General features: G+C 44.0%; 1 protein-coding gene across 3 annotated transcripts in view; it reads left to right on the forward strand.

The window, feature by feature from the left end:
• ELP1 (elongator complex protein 1) overlaps window positions 1-21579 on the forward strand; it is a 273772-nt gene that overhangs the window by 247981 nt on the left and 4212 nt on the right. For all 3 annotated transcript variants that reach the window (XM_029603978.1, XM_029603967.1, XM_029603987.1), the window contains 3 exons: window positions 7713-7840; window positions 17080-17234; window positions 19272-19350. In XM_029603978.1, the coding sequence (XP_029459838.1) occupies window positions 7713-7840; window positions 17080-17234; window positions 19272-19350 (362 nt within the window). The remainder of the gene's footprint in view (window positions 1-7712; window positions 7841-17079; window positions 17235-19271; window positions 19351-21579) is intronic.

Below are 21579 nucleotides of genomic sequence, written 5' to 3' on the forward strand. Positions count from 1 at the left end.
CACTCAATTCTACTACGGGCAACCTACCTAGCAGGCATCCACAACACAGTAGCGGATCGCCTCAGTCGTCACTTCCAACCACACGAGTGGTCTCTAGACCCGACACTGGCAACCAAGATCTTCCAACGCTGGGGTCAACCATCAATAGATCTATTTGCATCCCATCTGAACTACAAAGTGAGCAATTACTGCTCTCTCCTCTCGCAGCAGAACAGCTTACCAAGAGACGCGTTTGCCCGCCATTGGAATTCAGGCCTGTTATACGCGTATCCACCAATACCGCTGATAACCAAAACACTAGTGAAGCTGCAACAGGACAAGGGGACCATGATACTCATAGCCCCATATTGGCCTCGACAAGTATGGTTCCCCACACTGCTAGATCTCTCAGTCAGGGACCCGATTCGCCTGGGAGTAGCTCCCAATCTCATAACTCAGGAACAGGGTCAGTTGCGCCATCCCAACCTTCAATCCCTGTCCCTGACAGCATGGATGTTGAAAACTTGATCTTACAGCCATTCAACCTCCCATCCTCTATATCTCAAGTACTTATAGCTTCACGTAAACCTTCCACTAGAAAGAATTATTCCTACAAATGGAAACGGTTTACATTGTGGTGCACTAACAAAGATTTAGATCCTTTTCACTTGCCCCACTACCTCACTACTAGATTACCTTTACCATCTCTCAGACTCTGGTCTTAAGACGTCATCGGTAAGGGTACACTTAAGCGCAATCTCAGCTTACCATAACAAGCTGGAAGATGCACCTGTCTCCACACAGCCTCTCGTCAGTAAATTCATGAGAGGCCTAACTCACATTAAACCTCCAGTTCATTCCCCAAGCATACAATGGGATCTGAACGTAGTGCTCACTAGACTTATGCGTTCTCCCTTTGAACCCATAAATACTTGTGACCTTAAATTCCTCACTTGGAAAACGGTATTTCTCATAGCGATTACATCAGCTAGAAGGGTCAGTGAACTGCAGGCACTAGTAACTTACGAACCCTTCACGAAGTTCCTTCATGACAGAGTAGTCCTCCGTACACATCCAAAATTCCTTCCTAAGGTTGTCACGGAATTTCATTTAAACCAAACCATAGTTTTGCCTACATTCTTTCCTAGGCCTCACTCTCACCAGGGAGAGAGAGCCTTACACACTTTGGACTGTAAACGTGCGTTATCTTTCTATTTAAACCGCACTGCAGCCCAAAGAAAATCAAATCAGCTGTTTGTGTCCTATGATCCAAACAAACCAGGTAAAGCAGTGGGTAAGCATACTCTGTCAAACTGGCTAGCAGATTGCATACAATTTTGTTATGAAAAAGCAGGCCTTACTCTCCAAGGGCGAGTAAAAGCACATTCAGTCAGAGCAATGTCAACCTCAGTAGCACACCTTCGCTCTGTACCTATTCTGGACATTTGTAAAGCAGCAATATGGAGTTCTCTTCACACCTTTGCAGCTCACTACTGTCTAGACAAAGAGGGAAGACAAGATTCAGCATATGGACAATCCGTCTTAAAGAACTTGTTTCCAGTTTAATCCCAACTCCTTCTACATCCAACCTGCTGTGATTTCGGCTGATTCATTTCATCGTCAATACCTTACTGTTGCTTCAGCACAAAATGACTCAGCCTCTAGCTTGCTAATCACCCATATGTGAGGACTAGCATCCTGCTTGTCCTGCTTTTTTTTTTTTTTTGGGCGGGACAAGCATCCTGCTTGTCCCGCCCAAAAGTTAATCTTGTTCCGCTGTTATATGTAAGGGCTCCGCCCAAAAGTTTTTGTTTTTTGTAAACCGATGCGATGTGTCAACGGATGTCGGTATAAAAGAGACCTTAAATAAATAAAATAAATAAATAAAGCAAAATTGCTTACCTTGTAATAGGTGTTATCCCAGGACAGCAGGATGTAGTCCTCACGAAACCCACCCGCCACCCCGCGGAGTTGGGTCCGATACGTTTTATTATTTTATTTTTGGCTAACGCTATTTGCTACAAACAAAGACTAAAGGGAGACCCCTGTGGCAGGGAATATCATGGCATGCTGGGCATGCTCAGTAGGCACTCTGGTGCCAGTCAAAAGTTTCATAGAAACTTTTACAGAAGTTTTCCGTACATAGGGCTCCATTACTAATTTCACCCATATGTGAGGACTACATCCTGCTGTCCTGGGATAACACCTATTACAAGGTAAGCAATTTTGCTCTACAAGAACCTGGCAAGTACCCAAACACTAAGAAGATCCCATGCTACTGATGCAATTAGCAATTGATTAATAGCCATTAATGGACTTCTCCTCCAAGAACTTATCCAAACCTTTTTTGAACCCAGCTACACTAACTGCACTAACCACATCCTCTGGCAACAAATTCCAGAGCTTTATTGTGCGTTGAGTGAAAAAGAATTTTCTCCGATTAGTCTTAAATGTGCTGCTTGCTAACTTCATGGAATGCCCCCTAGTTCTTCTATTATTCGAAAGTGAAAATAACCGCTTCACATCTACTCGTTCAAGAACTCTCATGATCTTAAAGACCTCTATCATATCCCCCCTCAGCCGTCTCTTCTCCAAGCTGAACAGCCCTAACCTCTTCAGCCTTTCCTCATAGGGAAGCTGTTCCATCCCCTTTATCATTTTGGTTGCCCTTCTCTGTACCTTCTCCATCGCAACTATATCTTTTTTGAGATGCGGCGACCAGAATTGTACACAGTATTCCAGGTGCGGTCTCACCATGGAGCGATATAGAGGCATTATGACATTTTCCGTTCTATTAACCATTCCCTTCCTAATAATTCCTAACATTCTATTTGCTTTTTTGACTGCTGCAGCACACTGATTTAATACACTCCACAATTTCCTGGAGCTGAAGCAGGCAATTTAAATGTTAATTGTTCCTCAGTTAACCGTGATAATTCAAATCTCTTAAAAAAATTTCCTCCTCCTTCCTCCCTTTCGTCAACTGTATCATTCCTGTATAAAGTCTCATAAAATTCCCTAAAAATTTGGCAGATCTCTGAAGCCACCATTTTCCTAACTCTATGCCAGTCCTTAAGTGCTTCAGTGTAAGTTTTCCCTCAGTTAATTTTAACCATATTTTCCAGAATTTTCCCCGCTTTATTCCCAAATGTAAATAGTTGGTGAGATGCATGCAATAATCTTTTTTGTGTTCGCTGATGCATATAGCAATTTAGAGAACAGAGAATTTCTCAGTACCTTTTTTTATTTGCAGTGGTTGGGGCAGAAGCTAGATTAGCTTTAGCTTTTTTAAATGTAACCTCTAAATCCAGAATGTGCCTATTTAGAAGCTTGGATTTCCTGATTAAATATGCAGTTATCTCTCCTTTCATCACTGCTTTACTCATTTCAAAATTAATATGGGGTCTCCCTGATGTTGTTGATTGTGCACTTCAAATTTATTTATTTATTTATTTATAACTTTATATACCGGCATTCGTAAAAAAAAAACATCATGTCTGTTTACAGACAACTGAGAAAGGAAATTACAATGATAGATGGAGGAAGGATAGGAAGTTAAAAGGTGACAACTTTACTGTAGAGCCAACGGGCGCCACAGTTATTAAATGAGATTACATGTGGTTAACCAGGTTGGACATAAATTAATTATATACAAGAGGCGACAGAGTGGGGGGTAGCGCGGGGTGGGGGATATTCTTCAGATTCCTGATCTTTCGTAGGGTGAGTGGGGAATCACCATCTCTTCAAACCCTCTTGCTGTCCCCGAAGAGACAATTCTAACCACATGATGGTATGCTTGGAAAATTATGTGGGCCTTATTTCCACTCTTCCCACCTGGAGACACCTATGAGACATGGTCATGTGCGCTTTAGAGATGTGTATAATCCCTCTCTTCAGGATGAAGAACTCTCCACAGGTCTAAAAGTTGCAGCATATTGCACATATATGAAATGCCCTTAATTTTTCCCAATCTAGATAGTGAAGATGGTGAGGATCTATCAATAAATGGATCACATACACAGTTAAAATCCCCTGCTAAGATCACCGGGCCCTTCCTATAAGTTGTTAAGGCCATGATCAGATCCACAAAAAACTGATGCATTATAGGTGTTGGGTGCATACACACTACAAATGGTATTCTCCCATCCTAGTAGTTTTGCCACCACCAAAACATATCTCCTTTCAATATCTTTGTGGGTTAGGATGTGTTCAAAGATGTCTTGCTCCGCCACCAATATTGTCACCTCTCCTTTCCTATTTATTGCAGGGGAATAGTAAACCTGTCCCACCCAGTCACGAACCAACTTTTCATTTTCTTTTGCATCTAAATGGGTTTCTTGTAAACATATAGGTTTCGCTTTTTGTCTATGCATTGATTGGAGCATTTTATCTCTTTTTACTGGCAAACCTAATCCAGCAATATTCCACGAGATAACTCTCATGCTCTCACCCATATTTAATCCAGAACAAAAAGACTATTATATGCATGATATCCCTTAGTCTTTCTGTTGCGCTGGTTCTCCCCCGGCCTAGAGAACGAGCACACAACTTCAACCTAAAAGCCCTAACTTTTGATGAATGCTGCCATAAGGGTTCTATTTGCAACCCCATACCCATCAAAGTTTCTATCCCCCCCCTCCCCCTCCCTCTCCCCTCTTTCCCCTCCCTTCCCTCAGCCCCCATCCCCCCTTGATTTAGATTCGACACATACATCCTCCAAAGGGGTGGAGAGCACACACAAATCCATAGAAGTGTCCCCCGAACCCACTAGATTTTAAGTAACATACCCTCCCTCAGCCAACTAAATACTCAAATATTCGTTGCAACTTTGGCCCATTGTAACTGAACAATTTACAGAAAAACAACATTTGAAACAGCAAAATCAGCCCATGTTGTTTTATGATCATATTTTTTCCTTCTTGGGCTTAGTTAAATGGAAAGAGCATTATACCCCCCAGCTCTGTAGCTCCCCTTCTCAAGCATGTCCAGAAATGGTTTTGCTGCCACTACTGAGTCTAACACCTGCCATTGCTGTTTACTGCTGCTCTGAGCCTCGCGGGTTATTGTAGCAAAAGCTTTATTTATTGTTTGAACAACTCCATGCAAACTGGAGAAAATTCTTTCCTCTTCTGTGAAATTGCATTTGAATAATCTTGAAAGATGCAAATCTTGTGTCCCTCATAGTTTAATGCTCCCTTTTTGCAGTAGGCTTGTAATATTTCCTTGTCTGCAAAATTCAATAGATGTGCAATAACCACTCTGGGTCTGGCAGAGCCTGCTGACCTGGGCCCCAGACTGTGTGGTCTCTCCCCTGGTATTTGCCTTCCATATTCTGCAGTCCCAGATCTCACACAAATCAGCCCTCCAATAATGCACACACTTCGTAATCTGATAAAGATTTGGGGAGAAGCCCACAAATTTGGGGAAGCCCACAAATCTTAAATTGTTTCTACTGGACCTGTTTTCCAGTTCATCAGCTTTAGCTTCCAGCAGCAGAACTTGCTTTTCAAATGCTTCTTGCATCTGCATCAGCTACTGTGTGCAAGATTTCACCTCCACTACTCTCTTCTTCGTTTCCTCCTCTTGCATTTTTATTTCATTTGTTTCATTGCCTGTTGCTACTTGTTGCAAAAGAGCCACAAACTTTGCATACAAGGTCATCACCACCTCGTTTGTGACTTCCTCTACCAGTGCATCATTGGATGAAATTGGGCACGGGCTCGGAGGGTTGTCTCCAACTTTGTATCTGCCTGTTTATCCAGGACTTTATTCTTTCTTTATGGCTTTGCAGACATTGCAGCGTCCTCCCAAATCACAAAATTGTCCATAACCCTTTACAAATGCTTGCTGTATAAAATCTGCCATGGCAAGTCAAGATTTTACCAGTTTTACTGCTGATATGCGGGGAAAACCTGGAGCAAGCTCATACTACGTCCTACCCGCTTATTGAATCACATGGTCTCCTACTTTCTATTTTTTTGTGAGTTTTCCTCAACCATACTGTGGCCTTTCTGCAATTGCAGTTTGACTCCTGCCTCCCCCCCCCCCCCCCCCCCCGGTCGTCCCAGAGTCCCCTGGGATCAACTAAGCCAAGCCAATTGAGGGAGGAGGATGATGGATAGGGCCATGATAACAGGATGCTGGGCAGGAGGATGTGGGCAAGATGCCGGTCAGGGGTGGGAGGGAAAGAGAGTGAGTGAGGGGAGATCTGGGCTGAGGTGGGAGGGAAAGAGAGAGTGAGGGAAGATGCCGGTTTAGGGTGGGAGGGAGAGAGTGAGGGGAGATGCCGGGCTGAGGTGGGAGGGAAAGAGAGAGTGAAGGGAGATGCTGGTCTGGGGTGGGAGGGAAAGAGAGACTGAAGGGAGATGCTAGGCTGAGGTGGGGGGGGGGGGAGATACTGGGCTGGAGTATGGGGTAGAGTGAGTGAGGGGAGATGCTGGGCTGAGGTGCAGTGTAGAGAGAATAAGAGGAAATGTCGGGCTAGGGTGAGCGGGAGAGAGTAAGGGAAGATGACCAGAGGTTTCTTTGCACACAAGACCCTTGGGACTTTTTCTTGTAGTGTGTTTTATAGCCAAGTAAGTGAAGATTAAAACTTTGTGGAAAAAAATAATTCATTTCAATAACAACTTATCAAAAATTCTGTTAAGATTATTTTATCTTTCCCTTGCATAATTTTTAACAATAAGAAACATATTTAGGATTTCTTTTTAGTAAAGTTGCAGATTGTAGTATGCAATGTGTCATGAACATGAGAATTGCTTGTCAGGTGTGTCGCGATAGAAGAAATGTGGAGAACCACTGTTCTAAAAGGTGGCCTTTTGGGCATTATTTGAATATGGCCAGAGAGAGAGGGCAAGATGAAACCCATGCCTGCGTAGTTTGCTAGCTTTGGCACAGTGTGGTATGTATTGCTTTAGAATGCTCAAGTTGTCCCTTCTGCTGTGCAAAGGATTCCAATAAAATGATTAGGTTCAATAGCACTTCCCTTTTGAAGGACAAAAAAGAGAGACTGGAAATAGAAGTCCTTCAGAGCATCTTGCATAAAGAACAAGGGGGCTGTGAATAAAGTAGAGTAAAACATGGGAACCGGGCCAGCCTGGCGGCTTTGAGGCAATACTGCGACTGCCATGCAGCAGGGCCTGAGTTTGAATCTGGGCTTGGGTCTTCTGCTCCCTGAGTCGGCCAGGGCTGGGGATGCTGCAGAGGTCATCCCTGGAACTGGGAGTTGATGGTCCCTGGTGGTCACATCTAGAGCCCAAAATGGCAGGGTTACAGAAACTCCTCAGCAAAGGACTGCCCTGGGTAAACTGAAAAAGTTAGAAAAATTACTAGGTAGTTGCAAATGAAGGTTCATTGCAACAGATCCCAACCCTGGTTCTGAGCTGAAATCCTAAAGCAGTGGTTCTCAACCCTGTCCTGGGGACCCCACAGCCAGTCGGGTTTTCATGATATCCACAATGAATATGCATGAGAGAAAATTTGCATGCACTGCCTCCATAACATGCAAATTTTCTCTCATGCATATTCATTGTGGATATCATGAAAACCCGACTGGCTGTGGGGTCCCCAGGACAGGGTTAGAACCACTGTCCTAAAGATTCAAAAAAAAAAAAAAAAAAAGTCTTGGCCTGTCTTTAGGAATTGGTCCTGCTTTGAATCATATCAAAGTAAGAATTTCCCACAGTAAATGCTGAGGTCCCAGGTATTTAATTGCCATTCCTGATTTGTTGTAGGAGGTCTTCAAAGAATCGACGAAAGGCAGAACGCAAAAGGCATAGTTTAAAAGAAGGAAATCCCTTGGAGGATGTGGCCCTTGTGGAGGCCCTGGGAGAAATCATCTGTTCAGTGGAAAAACTGAAGGGTAAGTTGCTGATGGCAAAGGCCGTTATCCATCCTGGTTTAGATAATATGATGCGAGCCAAAAGTAGGCAAAGTAGGGATTATTTACACTGAAGGACAATATTTTAAGGGTGCTGTGTTTTGATGTGAGTGTTGACTAGTCCAAAGCCACAGCATGAAGACTTGATGAGTATAGTTAGTTTCATAATATCATAGTAAGATGTCAGCAGATTAAGACCATCCAGTTTATGATACCATGAAATTTGCATACACCTTGAAATATATCCTTATGAAGAAACATTATCAAAAAAGTGAGGCATTTTATTTTTATTATGAGCTGTCATATTTACTAAACTGCCCTTAGAGTTGGACTTTGCCATGCATGATAAAGCTAAAGCACTTAAGATGGTGGTCAGTAGAATTGGTTTATAGTTTCCTTATCATTATCCAGATGCAAATATTTTCTCCCCTACCAGCAGATGGAGACAGAGAACAGCTCCCCTATTAGAAAAGACTAAAAAGGTTAGGACTTTTCAGCTTGGAGACGAGACGACTGAGGGGGGATATGATAGAGGTGTTTAAAATCATGAGAGGTCTAGAATGGGTAAATGTGAATCGGTTATCTACTCTTTCGGATAATAGAAGGTTTAGGGGGCACTCCATGAAGTTAGCATGTGGCACATTTAAAACTAATCAGAGAAAGTTCTTTTTCACTTAACTCACAATTAAACTCTGGAATTTGTTGCCAGGGGATGTGGTTAGTGAGTTAGTGTAGCTGGGTTTAAAAAGGAATTGGATAAGTTCTTGGAGGAGAAGTCTATTACCTACTATTAATTAAGTTGTGTTATGCCCGTCGGTCGCAGATGGCTGCAACCTCTCATGCTCACCTCCTTTTTACCTGCACCGTCAATCCTAGGAAGAATGGCGGCCTCTGCTAGCCAACACCGACCTGCCCAGCATCCCCAGGATGGCGTGGGTGCTGCTGACCGCCATCTTATCTCCGGAATCACCTAAGGCGCGTGCGCAAGGGCCTCCTTTGTACACGTCATGGCGTGAACCTCTGAGACGTCCCCTCCCAATGACGTCAACTCGCTGCTGTACTGAAGCTGACCGGCCTTCTGCTACTACGAGTTAGCAAGGAGTTTCCTCGTTGCTGAATCTGCTTCATTCTTGGACTTCCTGTTCCAGACTTGCTCTTGGTGTGTGGACGCTCTGGGTACCCGCTCCTCGGGGGCCCTTGTGCGTTCCTAGCTATCCGCTCCTCAGAGGGTCTTCCTGCCTTGGACTACGACCTGATCCGCTTCTCGGATCACTCTCCTGGAACTACCACCGTGAGTACCTTTCTACAGACTTCAGCGATACCAGCTTTACTGAAGCTTCTCTGCGGTGTAGCCCATGCCCCGGGCCACTACCGTTCCTTTTCAGTAGAAGTTGTTCCAGTCACCCTGTGCTGCAGGGTATTGCCATACCAACTACAAGATCCACTTCTGGGTTCCTGCCCCTCAGACTGGTTCATCTTCAGTACAGTCATCCTCGGCGTACCCCGCTCTGCGGGCCACTACCGGATCTTCTCATCTGTGTATCACCCTGGGCATACCCATTTCTCAGAACTGTACTTATTTGCAGTCCCCGCTCTGCAGGGTTGCTTTTCCTTTCTTCATAATAAAGTCTATCATACAGCTGTGTCCTACATCACTGAGACCATGCCCATCGACTGTGGACGAAGACATCTCTCATCTCAACCCAGGGTTCACCCCCTATACAAAAACATAACAGATTGCTAACTCCATGACCCGGCTCAGGTCTCAGCCATTCAGGCCATCCCTGGCCTAGCCCAATGTCTTGCCGAAAAACAAAGGACACTAGAGACTTTGACTAACGCCTTCAACCAGCTAAACTCTCGGCTGAACTCTACTCTGATGACTGACAAGGCCACTTCTCTTCCCCTATGATGTCTGCATGACTCTCCGTGCCCTTGCCAGCACCCACTCGTTTTACAGGTATGATCCCCTGTTATGTAGGGGCTTTCTGAATCAGTGCTGTATGCACTTTTCACTACAGCCAACCTACTTTCCAGATGTAGTGACCAAAACTAAGTATATACTGTCTCTTTTAGACGGAAAAGCCCTGGCCTGGGCTTCACCCCTCTGGGAGCGTAATGATCCAATTCTCAGTCTCCCATGATTTGACAGGCTTCCTGGCACTCTTTCATTCTGTATTCAACGACCCCGCTCGCAAGACTGTCGCTGGATCTGCACTCCTGCATCTTCAACAAGGTACCAAACCTTTGACTTAATTATGGTTTTGAGTTTAAAACCTTATCCTCTGAGCTACATTGGGACCTGGGTTGCCTGCAGGCTATTTTCCTGGAAAGTCTTAACTCTCGCATCAAAGACTAATTAGCAGCACGTGAACTCCCTGATACTCTGGACTCTCTCATTGATCTAGCAGGATGAATTGATCGTCGTCTGCATGAACGGTCACAAGAGGTGTAAAGGGTTTTAAAAAGATGCTACCAGGGATTCCACGCTCTTGTCCAGTGCCTGTTACTCAGACTACTCCTGCACCCAGTATCGAGGAGGAAGAACCCATGCAATTAGGCCGCAGCCAGATATCAGCTAAGGAGAGACGTCACCGAAAGAGATTGGGCCTCTGTATGTACTGCGGACAACCTGGCCACGCTGTTCCCTCCTGTCCTATCTGTCCTGGAAACTCGCAGACCTAGGATCCGCTGGAGGACTCTTCCTAGGTCTAACTTCTCCATCTCCTCCACTGACACTTCCAGTCTCCATTAACTCGGATACCCTCGAATTCCACACATTGGCCCTAGTGGACTCTGGTGTCAGTGGGAACTTCATACTCAGACAACTCGTAGAGCACCTACGAATCCCCACTGTTCGGACACCTACACCACTGTTGTTGTCATCTATACATGGTGAGCCATTACCTGGTGAGGTCTCTTATTCTACTCAACCTATTCGTCTCCCATGGGGTCTCTACATTTGGAGACCATCTCGTTTCCAGTCCTGGATAAGGCGATACATCTGTTGATACTCGACTGCCATGGTTATAAATGCATTCACCCCAATTCAATTGGAGTACCCTAGAACTATCCCAATGGGGAAAAGCTTGCCATGGAGAATGTTTAGAGGCGGTAACTCCAATGCCTTGCCTGACCACTACCACCTCCCTTCCGGGTCTACCTCAACAGTACTCTTATTTTCAAGATGTATTCTTTAAGAAAGCGACAGACACTCTACCACCTCACCGATCTTTTGACTGCACCATAAACTTGATGCCCAATTCCGAGCCTCCCAGAGGAAGGGTGTACCCACTTTCTCTATCAGAGACCAAGGCAGTGTCAGCCTATATCCAAGAGAACTTGGCGAAGGGTTTCATTTGGCCTAAGTCTCCTGCCAGAGCCGGATTCTTTTTTGTGGGTAAGAAGGACAGATCCCTTCGCCTATGGATAGACTACCGTGGCTTAAATGAGATCACCATGAAGGACCGCTATCCATTGCCATTGATCTCAGAACTTTTTGATAGGCTCCAAGGAGCCAAAATATTCACAAAACTGGACCTCAGAGGGGCATATAATTTGGTCCGAATACCCCAGGGCGATGAATGGAAGACAGCATTTAATACCCGCGACGGCCATTTTGAATATTTAGTCATGCCCTTTGGCCTTTGCAACGCCCCGGCTGTATTTCAAAACATGATGAATGAAATCTTCAGGGACATGCTGTACAGCTGTGTAGTAGTATATCTAGACGACATACTGGGTTTTTCTCAAAATCTCCAGAGCCATCAATTGGACGTCGCTAATGTTCTACAGAGACTAAGAGAGAACCATTGTATGCCAAATTAGAGAAATGTTCATTTCAGCAGGAATCTGTTCCTTTTTTAGGCTACATGGTATCCAGCCAGGGGTTCCAGATGGACCCGCAAAAAACCAAGAGTATTCAGGACTGGCCACAACCTACTGGTCTTAAGGCTCTGCGAAGATTCCTCGGATTCACTAGCTACTACAGATCATTCATTCATCACTATTCTACCTTGACCGCGCCTCTTACAGCCATGACACGAAAGGGAGCCAATCCCTCTCAGTGGTCTCCAGAAGCCGTGATCGCCTTCTAGGAACTCAAAACGGCGTTTCTTCAAGAACCATGTCTACGCCACCCAGATCCCTGACAATCTTTCATCGTCGAGGTGGATGCTTCAGACATCTGAGTTGATGCTGTCCTTAGTCAACCTAGTGATACCCACACTCTACATCCCTGTTCCTTTTTCTTCAGCGCTTCTCCCCTGCCGAGCGAAATTACAGGATAGAACATAAGAACATGCCATACTGGTTCAGACCAAGGGTCCATCAAGCCTAGCATCTTGTTTCCAACAGTGGCCAATCCAGGCCATAAGAACCTGGCAAGTACCCCAAAACTAAGTCTATTCCGTGTTACCATTGCTAGTAATAGCAGTGGCTATTTTCTAAGTCAACTTAATAGCAGGTAATGGACTTCTCCAAGAACCTATCCAATCCTTTTTTAAACACAGCTATACTAACTGCACTAACCACATCCTCGGGCAATAAATTCCAGAGTTTAATTGTGCGTTGAGTGAAAAAGAACTTTATCTGATTAATTTTAAATGTGCCACATGCTAACTTCATGGAGTGCCCCCTAGTCTTTCTATTATCTGAAAGAGTAAATAACCAATTCACATCTACCCATTCTAGACCTCTCATGATTTTAAACATCTCTATCATATCCCCCCTCAGCCATCTCTTCTCCAAGCTGAAAAGTCCTAACCTCTTTAGTCTTTCCTGATAGGGGAGCTGTTCCATTCCCCTTATCATTTTGGTCGCCCTTCTCTGTAACTTCTCCATCGCAACTATATCTTTTTTGAGATGCGGCGACCAGAATTGTACACAGTATTCAAGGTGCAGTCTCACCATGGAGGGATACAGAGGCATTATGACATTTTCCGTTTTATTCACCATTCCCTTTCTAATAATTCCCAACATTCTGTTTGCTTTTTTGACTGTCGTAGCACACTGAGCCGATGATTTCAATGTGTTATCCACTATGACACCTAGATCTCTTCTTGGGTGGTAGCACCTAATATGGAACCTAACATTGTGTAACTATAGCATGGGTTATTTTTCCCTATATGCATCTCCTTGCACTTATCCACATTAAATTTCATCTGCCATTTGGATGCCCAATTTTCCAGTCTCACAAGGTCTTCCTGCAATTTATCACAATCTGCTTGTGATTTAACTACTCTGAAAAATTTGTGTCATCTGCAAATCTGATTACCTCACTCGTCTTTCTTTCCAGATCATTTATAAATATATTGAAAAGTAAGGGTCCCAATACAGATCCCTGAGGCACTCCACTGCCCACTCCCTTCCACTCATTCATCAGACAGCACTGAAGTAGGTGCCACTGGCAGGACTTGGATTACGGAATTCAGATTAGTTTGCTTTTTTTTTTTTTTTTATTATTAATAATGATCAAGGAGATGAAGGTATACAGTGACAGACCTCTGCACATATCCCCTACTCTTTCTTGCTGCTGGTTTGCTTTCTTCGAAAGTGTTAAAAATATATTCCATCTCACGCCCAGCCCCAAAACAGGAATTTTGCAGTATGCTATTTTAATCATTTTTTTGGGAGGGGACTGAATCCCCCTCTGCAATTTTTTTTTCTTTTTTTAAACAATCCATGTCAAAACATTTCTTACAAAGCGGACCCCAGGCCCTCTGCCAGGGCCAATCCCTTTCTGGAGAGAGTGACACTCCTCAAAGCCCTTATTCCCACCCTGAGAGCTGCCCTTAGCAACAAGACACAAAGATAAAAAGCACCTCATGGAGTACAAGGAGGCGGCCACAGTACAAAAATCAGAGGGAAGGAAAGTAAGTATTTAAAAACAAACAACCATAACGCAGCAGCAAGGTCTCACACTGTGATCTGCTGATTCTCCCTAAAAAAATGACCTTTGGTGCGTTCCACAAATGTCCTGCAAGATGTGAGACAGCTGTTCATTTGGGGCTTCTTCTGGTAGCAGCAGACTAGCATTGTAGACCTTTCCCGGGTCTTCTAGGAGCTGCCTTATCCCCAACTGTTCGATCTGCACAATGATCTGCTACTAGCAATCAAATTGGCGTTTGAGGAATGGCGCCCATGGCTCGAGGGAGCACAACATCCGATAACGGTTTACACAGACCACAAAAACCTCGAAGACTTACATCATGCGCAACGCTTGAACCACTGACAAGCCCGCTGGTCCTTTTATTTTTTCTATTTATTAGTTTAAACAAAATTTACAAAGGTAATCTTTAGCTCAGGTGATTTTTTACATATAGGCACAAGGACTACGTTTGCTTTTATTGGAACCTCTCTGTTGGGATGCCCTAACTCTCCTGTTTCATTAGTATCCTTCAAGGATACATGTCTCTGAACCATGCACTGCTGAGCGACTGTCTGCTTTCCCCCTTGTTCTAGTTTAAAAGCTGCTCTATCTCCTTTTTAAAAGTTAGTGCCAGCAGTCTGGTTCCACTCTGGTTAAGGTGGAGCCCATCCTTTTCGGAAAAGTATCCCCCTGCCTTAAAAGTTTCCCCAGTTCCTTACAAAACTGAATCCCTCTTCCCTGCACCATTGTCTCATCCACGCATTGAGACTCCAGAGCTCTGCCTGCCTCTGGGGACCTGCGAGTGGAACAGGGAGTATTTCGGAGAATGCCACCCTGGAGGTTCTGGATTTCAGTTTTCTACCTAAGAGTCTAAATTTGGCTTCCAGAACCTCCCTCCCACATTTTCCTATGTCGTTGGTGCCCACATGTACCACGACAGCCAGCTCCTCCCCAGCACTGTCTATAATCCTATCTTTTTTGGTGATCACATCGTGCAGTCACTTTTCAGCCGGTAACATCCTTTTTTCTAAAGTGAATTCTGTTTTTCTATTAATCAAGCAATTTCCCTTCCAGCAGCGTTTTTCTCGGGGGGAGTGTGGGCCGGAGTACTAGTCTCTCCAGTTGTCTGGATGTGCGAAGGATAATCCTGCACTATTTGGAGATTACTAATGTCTTCCACAAGTCTGACAAATTGTTTGTCCTATTTGGTGGTCTACGTAAAGGGGAGGCAGCCTCTAAGGCTATCTTGGCTCTCTGGATAAAGGACACTGTTGATTCGGCTTGTTTAGTCAAATGCAAGAAGCCTCCGGAATTCATGCGCACCCACACTACCAGGGCATAGTCGGAGTCCTGGGCAGAGGTACATGCTCTCATGCCAGCTATTTGCAGAGCAGCTACATGGTCATCCCTGAATTCCTTTGTGAATCATTATTAGCTGGACGTGCTGGCTCTGGAGGAGTCAGCTTATGGGGCGAGGGTTTTGCAGGCAGCCCTCGCATCCTCCCATGTAGGTAATTGAAACTTTGGTACTTCCCACTTGCCATAGCTGGACTGGTATAGCAGGAGATGGAAGGAATTTCCTTTCCATTAGTCCTGCTACACTAGTCTGAACTTACCCAGGAAGCTCGGCTGCATAATTTTCAGACTGTTCTGGTTTAGATTCTACCGAAGGTCAAGTTTGGGTATCCTTTCCCACTGTTGTTATCCTTGTTTCTACACTTCCAGCTTCTGCAGGGGGGCAAGGAAATTTCATTTCAGGTTGGTTTTCACTATTTAAAGTTGATGTTTGTTTTGCTTAAGGGGTCTGACCCAAAGCTTTGTCAGAAGGATACTGGATTCCTGCTGCTAGCACTACCTTCTAAGTAGTGGCTATGATGTCACAGAGGTAAACAGTGCTGTCTGCCTCCATCAGCTGGTAGGGAGGAATAACCCATTTCTCATGGCTGGACTGGTGTAGCAGGACTAATGGAAAAGAAATTAACAGGTAAGAACATTTCTCCTTCTCCCCCGCCACCCACCAAAGGTAGACACCCTCCCTCCCACATGTTACCTTCAAAAGATGCCCCATTGTTCATGCCAGGATTGCTGTGCTATGAGATTCCGGCTGCTTCCAGCGTTACTTAGGTAATATTGCTGGAAGCGTACTGTATAGTGTAAAAATACGTTTTTAGTGATATTACCTAAGTTACGCTGTCAGTGATCTTATTTTTATTTATTTATTTAGAATTTTATATTCCGCTTTTTGGCACTTCCAAGTGTTAAAAGCTTTTCTTAAGGTTGAGAGCAGGTTCCTGGGACACTGGGGGGTAGAGACATGTGGCGAGGGTATGGGCACTACTTACCCAGATATCGCTGAAAATATCCTGGCAAGTAACTATCCAGCCACATGAGGCCAGAAAACTTTAGGCCTGCTCTGAAGCAGGATAATTGAACTCCTCCCCAGAACGCCCTTTTTTATCTGGCTCAATTATAGCCGGATAAGTTTATCTGGCTATAATTTAGCCAGATAATGACTGAAATTGCCAAATTAACCATTTAAACAGATAACGTTTGAGTTATCTGCCTAAATGGCTTTTGAATATGGTCCTCCAGGAAAGATCAACTAAACCAAAAAGAATTTCTCAGTTTTGACCACAGTTTGTACCAAATTTCACAATTTCATCTGTGGCAAATACCCACTTGAGGCATCTTCTGAGATGCATCTGATGTCTAGATGCAATTTGTCTGTAACAGGTCTTCTTGGATGCTGGCATACACAAAAGATACAGAAATGATGGTTAATGAGCTTTGTCATGACATGTAAACCACCTTGCTAATCACAAAAATTGCTCTGCATCCCGTTGGCAAAACAACTCTAAGAAGAAATTGTGCAATAAGAAGGGGGCCACCATTATAGCCTGCCAAAAGTAATTTGTTAAAAGAAAATCAACGAAGTAGTTAGACAATATAATACCTTTTATTAAACTAAAATGTTTTAAGATACAGACTTTCCTAACTATAAAGTTCTCTTCCTCAGGCAGCGACTGAATATTCATCAGCTTTGCTGGTTTTCTTCTGAAAGCAACAGTTCTGCCAGAGAGCTGAGAATTTCAAGTCAATGGAAAAACAACCCTTTGCCATTCACAGCTGTTTCCATACTTTAGCGAAGTTAAACAGCATGGCTGCCTATCAAATATGTATGTGGATTCCAAGACATTTTGCTTGGTCTAGCAGATAGATGTAACTGAAGCATATCAGCTCAGGAGGAGAATGTGTCTTGTGAACATGACAATGAGGGATTAAGAGCTTGCTCTGGGCTGTTTGGTCATTTGTTTCGCCAGGCTCTGTATCCATTGCATCTTGCTCCTTCTAGGTGAGGTGCACAGCCTTTTGAAGGGACTCGTTCTTTTCCAATATGATCAAGAAGCCAGAGAGTTGCAGCAAACCTTCAGAGAGACTCTAGATGTCATGGAGAGATCTATCCCTGAAATCTGGACTTCAGAGACCCAGCAGACCCCTACCCCTCCTGTAAGTTCTGTACAGCTCTCTCGACTTTCAGCTGCAGCATGTTCTGATTGTGCTTCTTTGAAAAAGTGCAGAAAGTTTTCTTGAGCAGAGACCCACAACAGGGTTTGGGTTCCTATTTTGTTTACCTATTCTAGCACCACATGGAAATCTGGGCGTACATTTAAGATAAGCGTGTCATTATTATAATGTACTGATTCTTTTCACCTATTAAAAACTGTTGCTTTTAAGACCTAATATTTGTATCCAGTTTATGGTAATTAGAAAGTTCTGAATTTATCAAGCATGATATCCTTCCAGACCTTGCTGACGATCAGAAAGAAGCATTCTAAAGTACATTGTTGTACTCCTCCAGCAACCAATGCTGCTGAGGAGCTGTGTTCAGAAAATAGAATAGAACCTAACCACCACTGGAGCTTGCTAAAGCACAGACTCCTCAGAACCTCTTCCTCCTCTTGATCTGCAGTGCAAGCTTCCTTGACTCCACTGTTTGAACTTAAGACCATAAGAAAATGCCATACTGGGTCAGACCAAGGGTCTATCAAGCCCAGCATCCTGTTCCCAACAGTGGCCAATCCAGGCCATAAGAACCTGGCAATTACCCAAACACTAAGAAGATCCCATGCTACTGATGCAATTAATAGCAGTGGCTATTCCCTAAGTAAACTTGACTAATAGCCATTAATGGACTTCTCCTCCAAGAACTTATCCAAACCTTTTTTTGAACCCAGCTACACTAACTGCACTAACCATGTCCTCTCTTAACTATACCATGCTGCTGCTGTTACTGTACTGGCCCTTTGGAAAAGAAAACATTAAAAATTCAGGTGTTCAGTGAAACTCTGTGCTGTGTTTTGCAGTGAATTTGCAACCATGAGGGGAGGCGCTACCGTATTGGTAGAGACAGGCTTTAGATTACCTAAGCAGAATCTTTCTGAAATGCTGCCATCTGACTTTATTAGAAACATAAAACCATGACATCAGAAAAAGACCATACGGCCTATGTAGTCCACCCATCTGCCCAACTAATTTAGCTTTACAATTCCCATCATTCCCTTAAAGATCCCCATGATTTCTTGAATTCAAATACCATTTTTGTCTCCAATGGGAGGCTGTTTTACACATCCACCTCCCTCCGTAAAGAAATATTTCCTAAGATTACGCCTTTTAACCACATCATTTGATCCCCTCGTTCTAGAGCCTCCTTTCTATTGAAACCTTGAAGGTAATCAAATGTCTCTGTCATGTCTCTCCTAACACCTTTCATCTAGGGCAGGGGTAAGCAAACCTTTTGAGCCACAGATCCCCTTCCATTCATGCAGTTGTTTGGGGCCCCCCAAGATGAGTTTATATATATCAGGGACCTATGCATGGCAATATCACCTCCCTTTTTCTGCTGACCATTCCTCTCCCTATGAGCCAAGCATCTTTCTGGTTTTTTCCATCTCTTTATCCACCTGTTTGGCCACCTTAATTAAGATCATCAGATGCGATCACCCCCAGATCCTGCTCTTCCCTTGTGCTTAGAAGAATTTCACCTGCAATTAATGTGCATATTTTACTTATTCTGAGCTTTGGACTTGGTTATAGCTCTGGAAGGATCAAAGTGAATACTACTGCACCAAAGAAACTAAAAAAGAAAATGAAAAATGCAAATTATTTTCTGTCAGTCTTATTTAAAATGGTAAGGGGATGAATTCCTAACAGGACAGGGAACAGAATACAGATGATAATTTAAGTGACTACATTTTACTGCATGTTTCTCTATTTTGAGCTATAGTTTGTGTGTGTACATTCAGATTTCTCAGTGTAATTCTTGCCTGCCCTATGACCTCAAGCAGTTGCTTCTCTGACTGTGCTTATTTATAGAATATCCTGCAAATAAAAGGTGACTGAAATAGAAGAGTAGACTGTTTTTATTCTAATTTTAAATAACTGAATTTTTGGGAAATTCATCAGCGTATATACATTTGATGGTCTGTAATGAACTGCTGTATTTTATAATCTTCATTCAATAGTACCTCTTTTCTATTCTTTTAGGTCATAGGCCCCAGTTCCACAGCAAACAGCATCATGGCCTCTTATCAACAGCAGAGATCTGTTAGCACTGTACAGCAAGGTTCGTAAAAGTATCATTTGACAGGTGTCAAGACCACTGCTTGCATTTTAAAGTCAATATGCATCCTTTTTGGCAGTCTCAGCAGAGAGGCCAAGGACTGATTATGGGAACTGAAATTTCTTCTCCCCTATTAGAATTGGTCTTTCCAGAGAGGTTAACCCGATGGCTCAGTGGTGTTTATTGCTGTAAGGGAGACAAGGATTTAATTCCTGGATCAAACTTCTGCTCATTGGACTGGCAAGAGGCTAGGGTGGTTGATAGCATAATGAGCTAAAGTTTAATAATCAATTTTTTTAAATATAGTATAGCAATAGATTTTATATATTTTGCTTAAGGTGCCTTTATGCTTCCCTTCCCCCCCTTTTCCACGAAGAATACCTAACAGCAGGTAACCGATTATATGATCACTTGCAACTGACTCTCCCCCCGTTTTTCCACTGTCCTCTGTATCTCCATTAAATACTCTCTACTACCTTCAAGTCGCTTACACGTCACCCCCCTACTTCCTTATGCCTGCGTAACTCTCTCCTGCCTTTGTGTGTGTTTATTTTCCCTTTGTTTTTTCCAGGACCATCTCATTTTAATCTTTTATGTATACAGCTTCCCAACTCAGGCTTTATTCCTTATCTCATGGCAACTGACTAAGAACACTGTTTTTGAATTACCATGACTCTCTGTACCATGTATTATAGTCTTTTGTACAATGTAATGCTATTTTTAGCATGATACCCTGTATTATAATCACATGCATTAACATATATTTAGTTTTTCTTGTAGCTGTCTAAGTTACCCCCTTTATATAGTCCCTGTTCTTATTACATATATATTCTCTTGGGTTTATTTTTACATATTTTGCTATTGTTCTATGTAAGGGCTATGCCCATAAGTTCTTAGTTGTATGTAAACCGATACGATGTGCAAACGGCTATCGGTATAGAAGAAACTCTAAATAAAATAAAATAAATAAATGCGACATTTGATTACGGTGTGAGTGAGCTCTTCAGTTTTTCCCCTGATTTTCTTGGGGTTTTCCTTGTGTTCCATAGACTCTGGGTCCCTCCCATAGCCTCCTTAGATAGGTTTCTCGGCATTTTCGGGTGTTTTCTTTCGTCATGGCCTCCTCCAGTTTTCGTCTATGTCCCCAGTGCCAAGGGCATTCTCTATCATGGACCACATGATATATGTGTCTTCTGCCTGGGGGCATCGCATGACATCCGAGGTTGTCGCAAGTGTGCCCAAATGACCCTGAAGGGACATCGTGCCTGACTTGACAAGATGGAGAAACTCTTTGAGTCAGGCAAGTCTGAGCCTTCAGCATCGGTGAACCTTGATGAACCTTGAAGCCACACTGATGGACACCATGCCATTGACATTATCAGAACCATCGGTGGATAGGGTGCCAGAGACTGGCCATGTTCAGTCTCCTCCAGGTAGAGGAAGTTGGGTTCCTCATCTTCAACCTCAGCACTGGAGAAAGACCAGGCCAAACACCGAGTGAAGCCAAGGAAGCATCGGCACCGTTTGATTTCAATACACGGTGCCGGGCACGAGGATGCCCAGCTCATGTTGTAATACCCCTGAAGCAACCCCCGGTGATGAGCGCCCATGCTCCATTGATGCCGGGGGTCCGTCATGGTCTCCACCGGTCCTGGTGCCAGTCGCTGATTCACCTCGGGGATCTAAGGAAGATCTGGCCACCCCTTCTTCCTCCCAGTCAGTGTTGGCTTCGGCAACTATCGCGGAGGAGCTGGAGCAGTGCATCCAGCTGGTGGTAGTGCAGACACTGCAGGGCATCAGTCCTGTGGTAACAATGGCATGACACAACTCCTTTCTGCTTTAGAACCGCTGCTGGGATGGCTTAATGAACTCATCGGTATGTTATCAGCCCAGCTAGTGCCGGTTCCCAGGAGGCTATCGATGCCCAGCAGGGTACTAATTCTTCCCTTGACTGATGAAGTAATTGTTCCCAGTTCCTCTGAGCAGGATGCTCCTCCTAGGCTGGCAGAGACACCACAGACTGCTACCCTCCATCCAGCTTTGCCGGGGCCTGCACTGGGTTTGCCAGTGACTGCGCCTCTAGAAGTAGGCCAAGCACCCAGGGCCCCATCCGCTCTTGATTACAGTGAGGATGAGGAGTCCTATGACCTCTGGAAGGATGATTACTACAGATCCTCCTCTGAGGGCTCGGAGGGTCTGCCTTCAGAACCGTCTCCTCCAGAAGAGTGAAGG

This window comes from Rhinatrema bivittatum, chromosome 1 (assembly GCF_901001135.1).
Source record: "Rhinatrema bivittatum chromosome 1, aRhiBiv1.1, whole genome shotgun sequence".
Lineage (NCBI taxonomy): Eukaryota > Metazoa > Chordata > Amphibia > Gymnophiona > Rhinatrematidae > Rhinatrema > Rhinatrema bivittatum.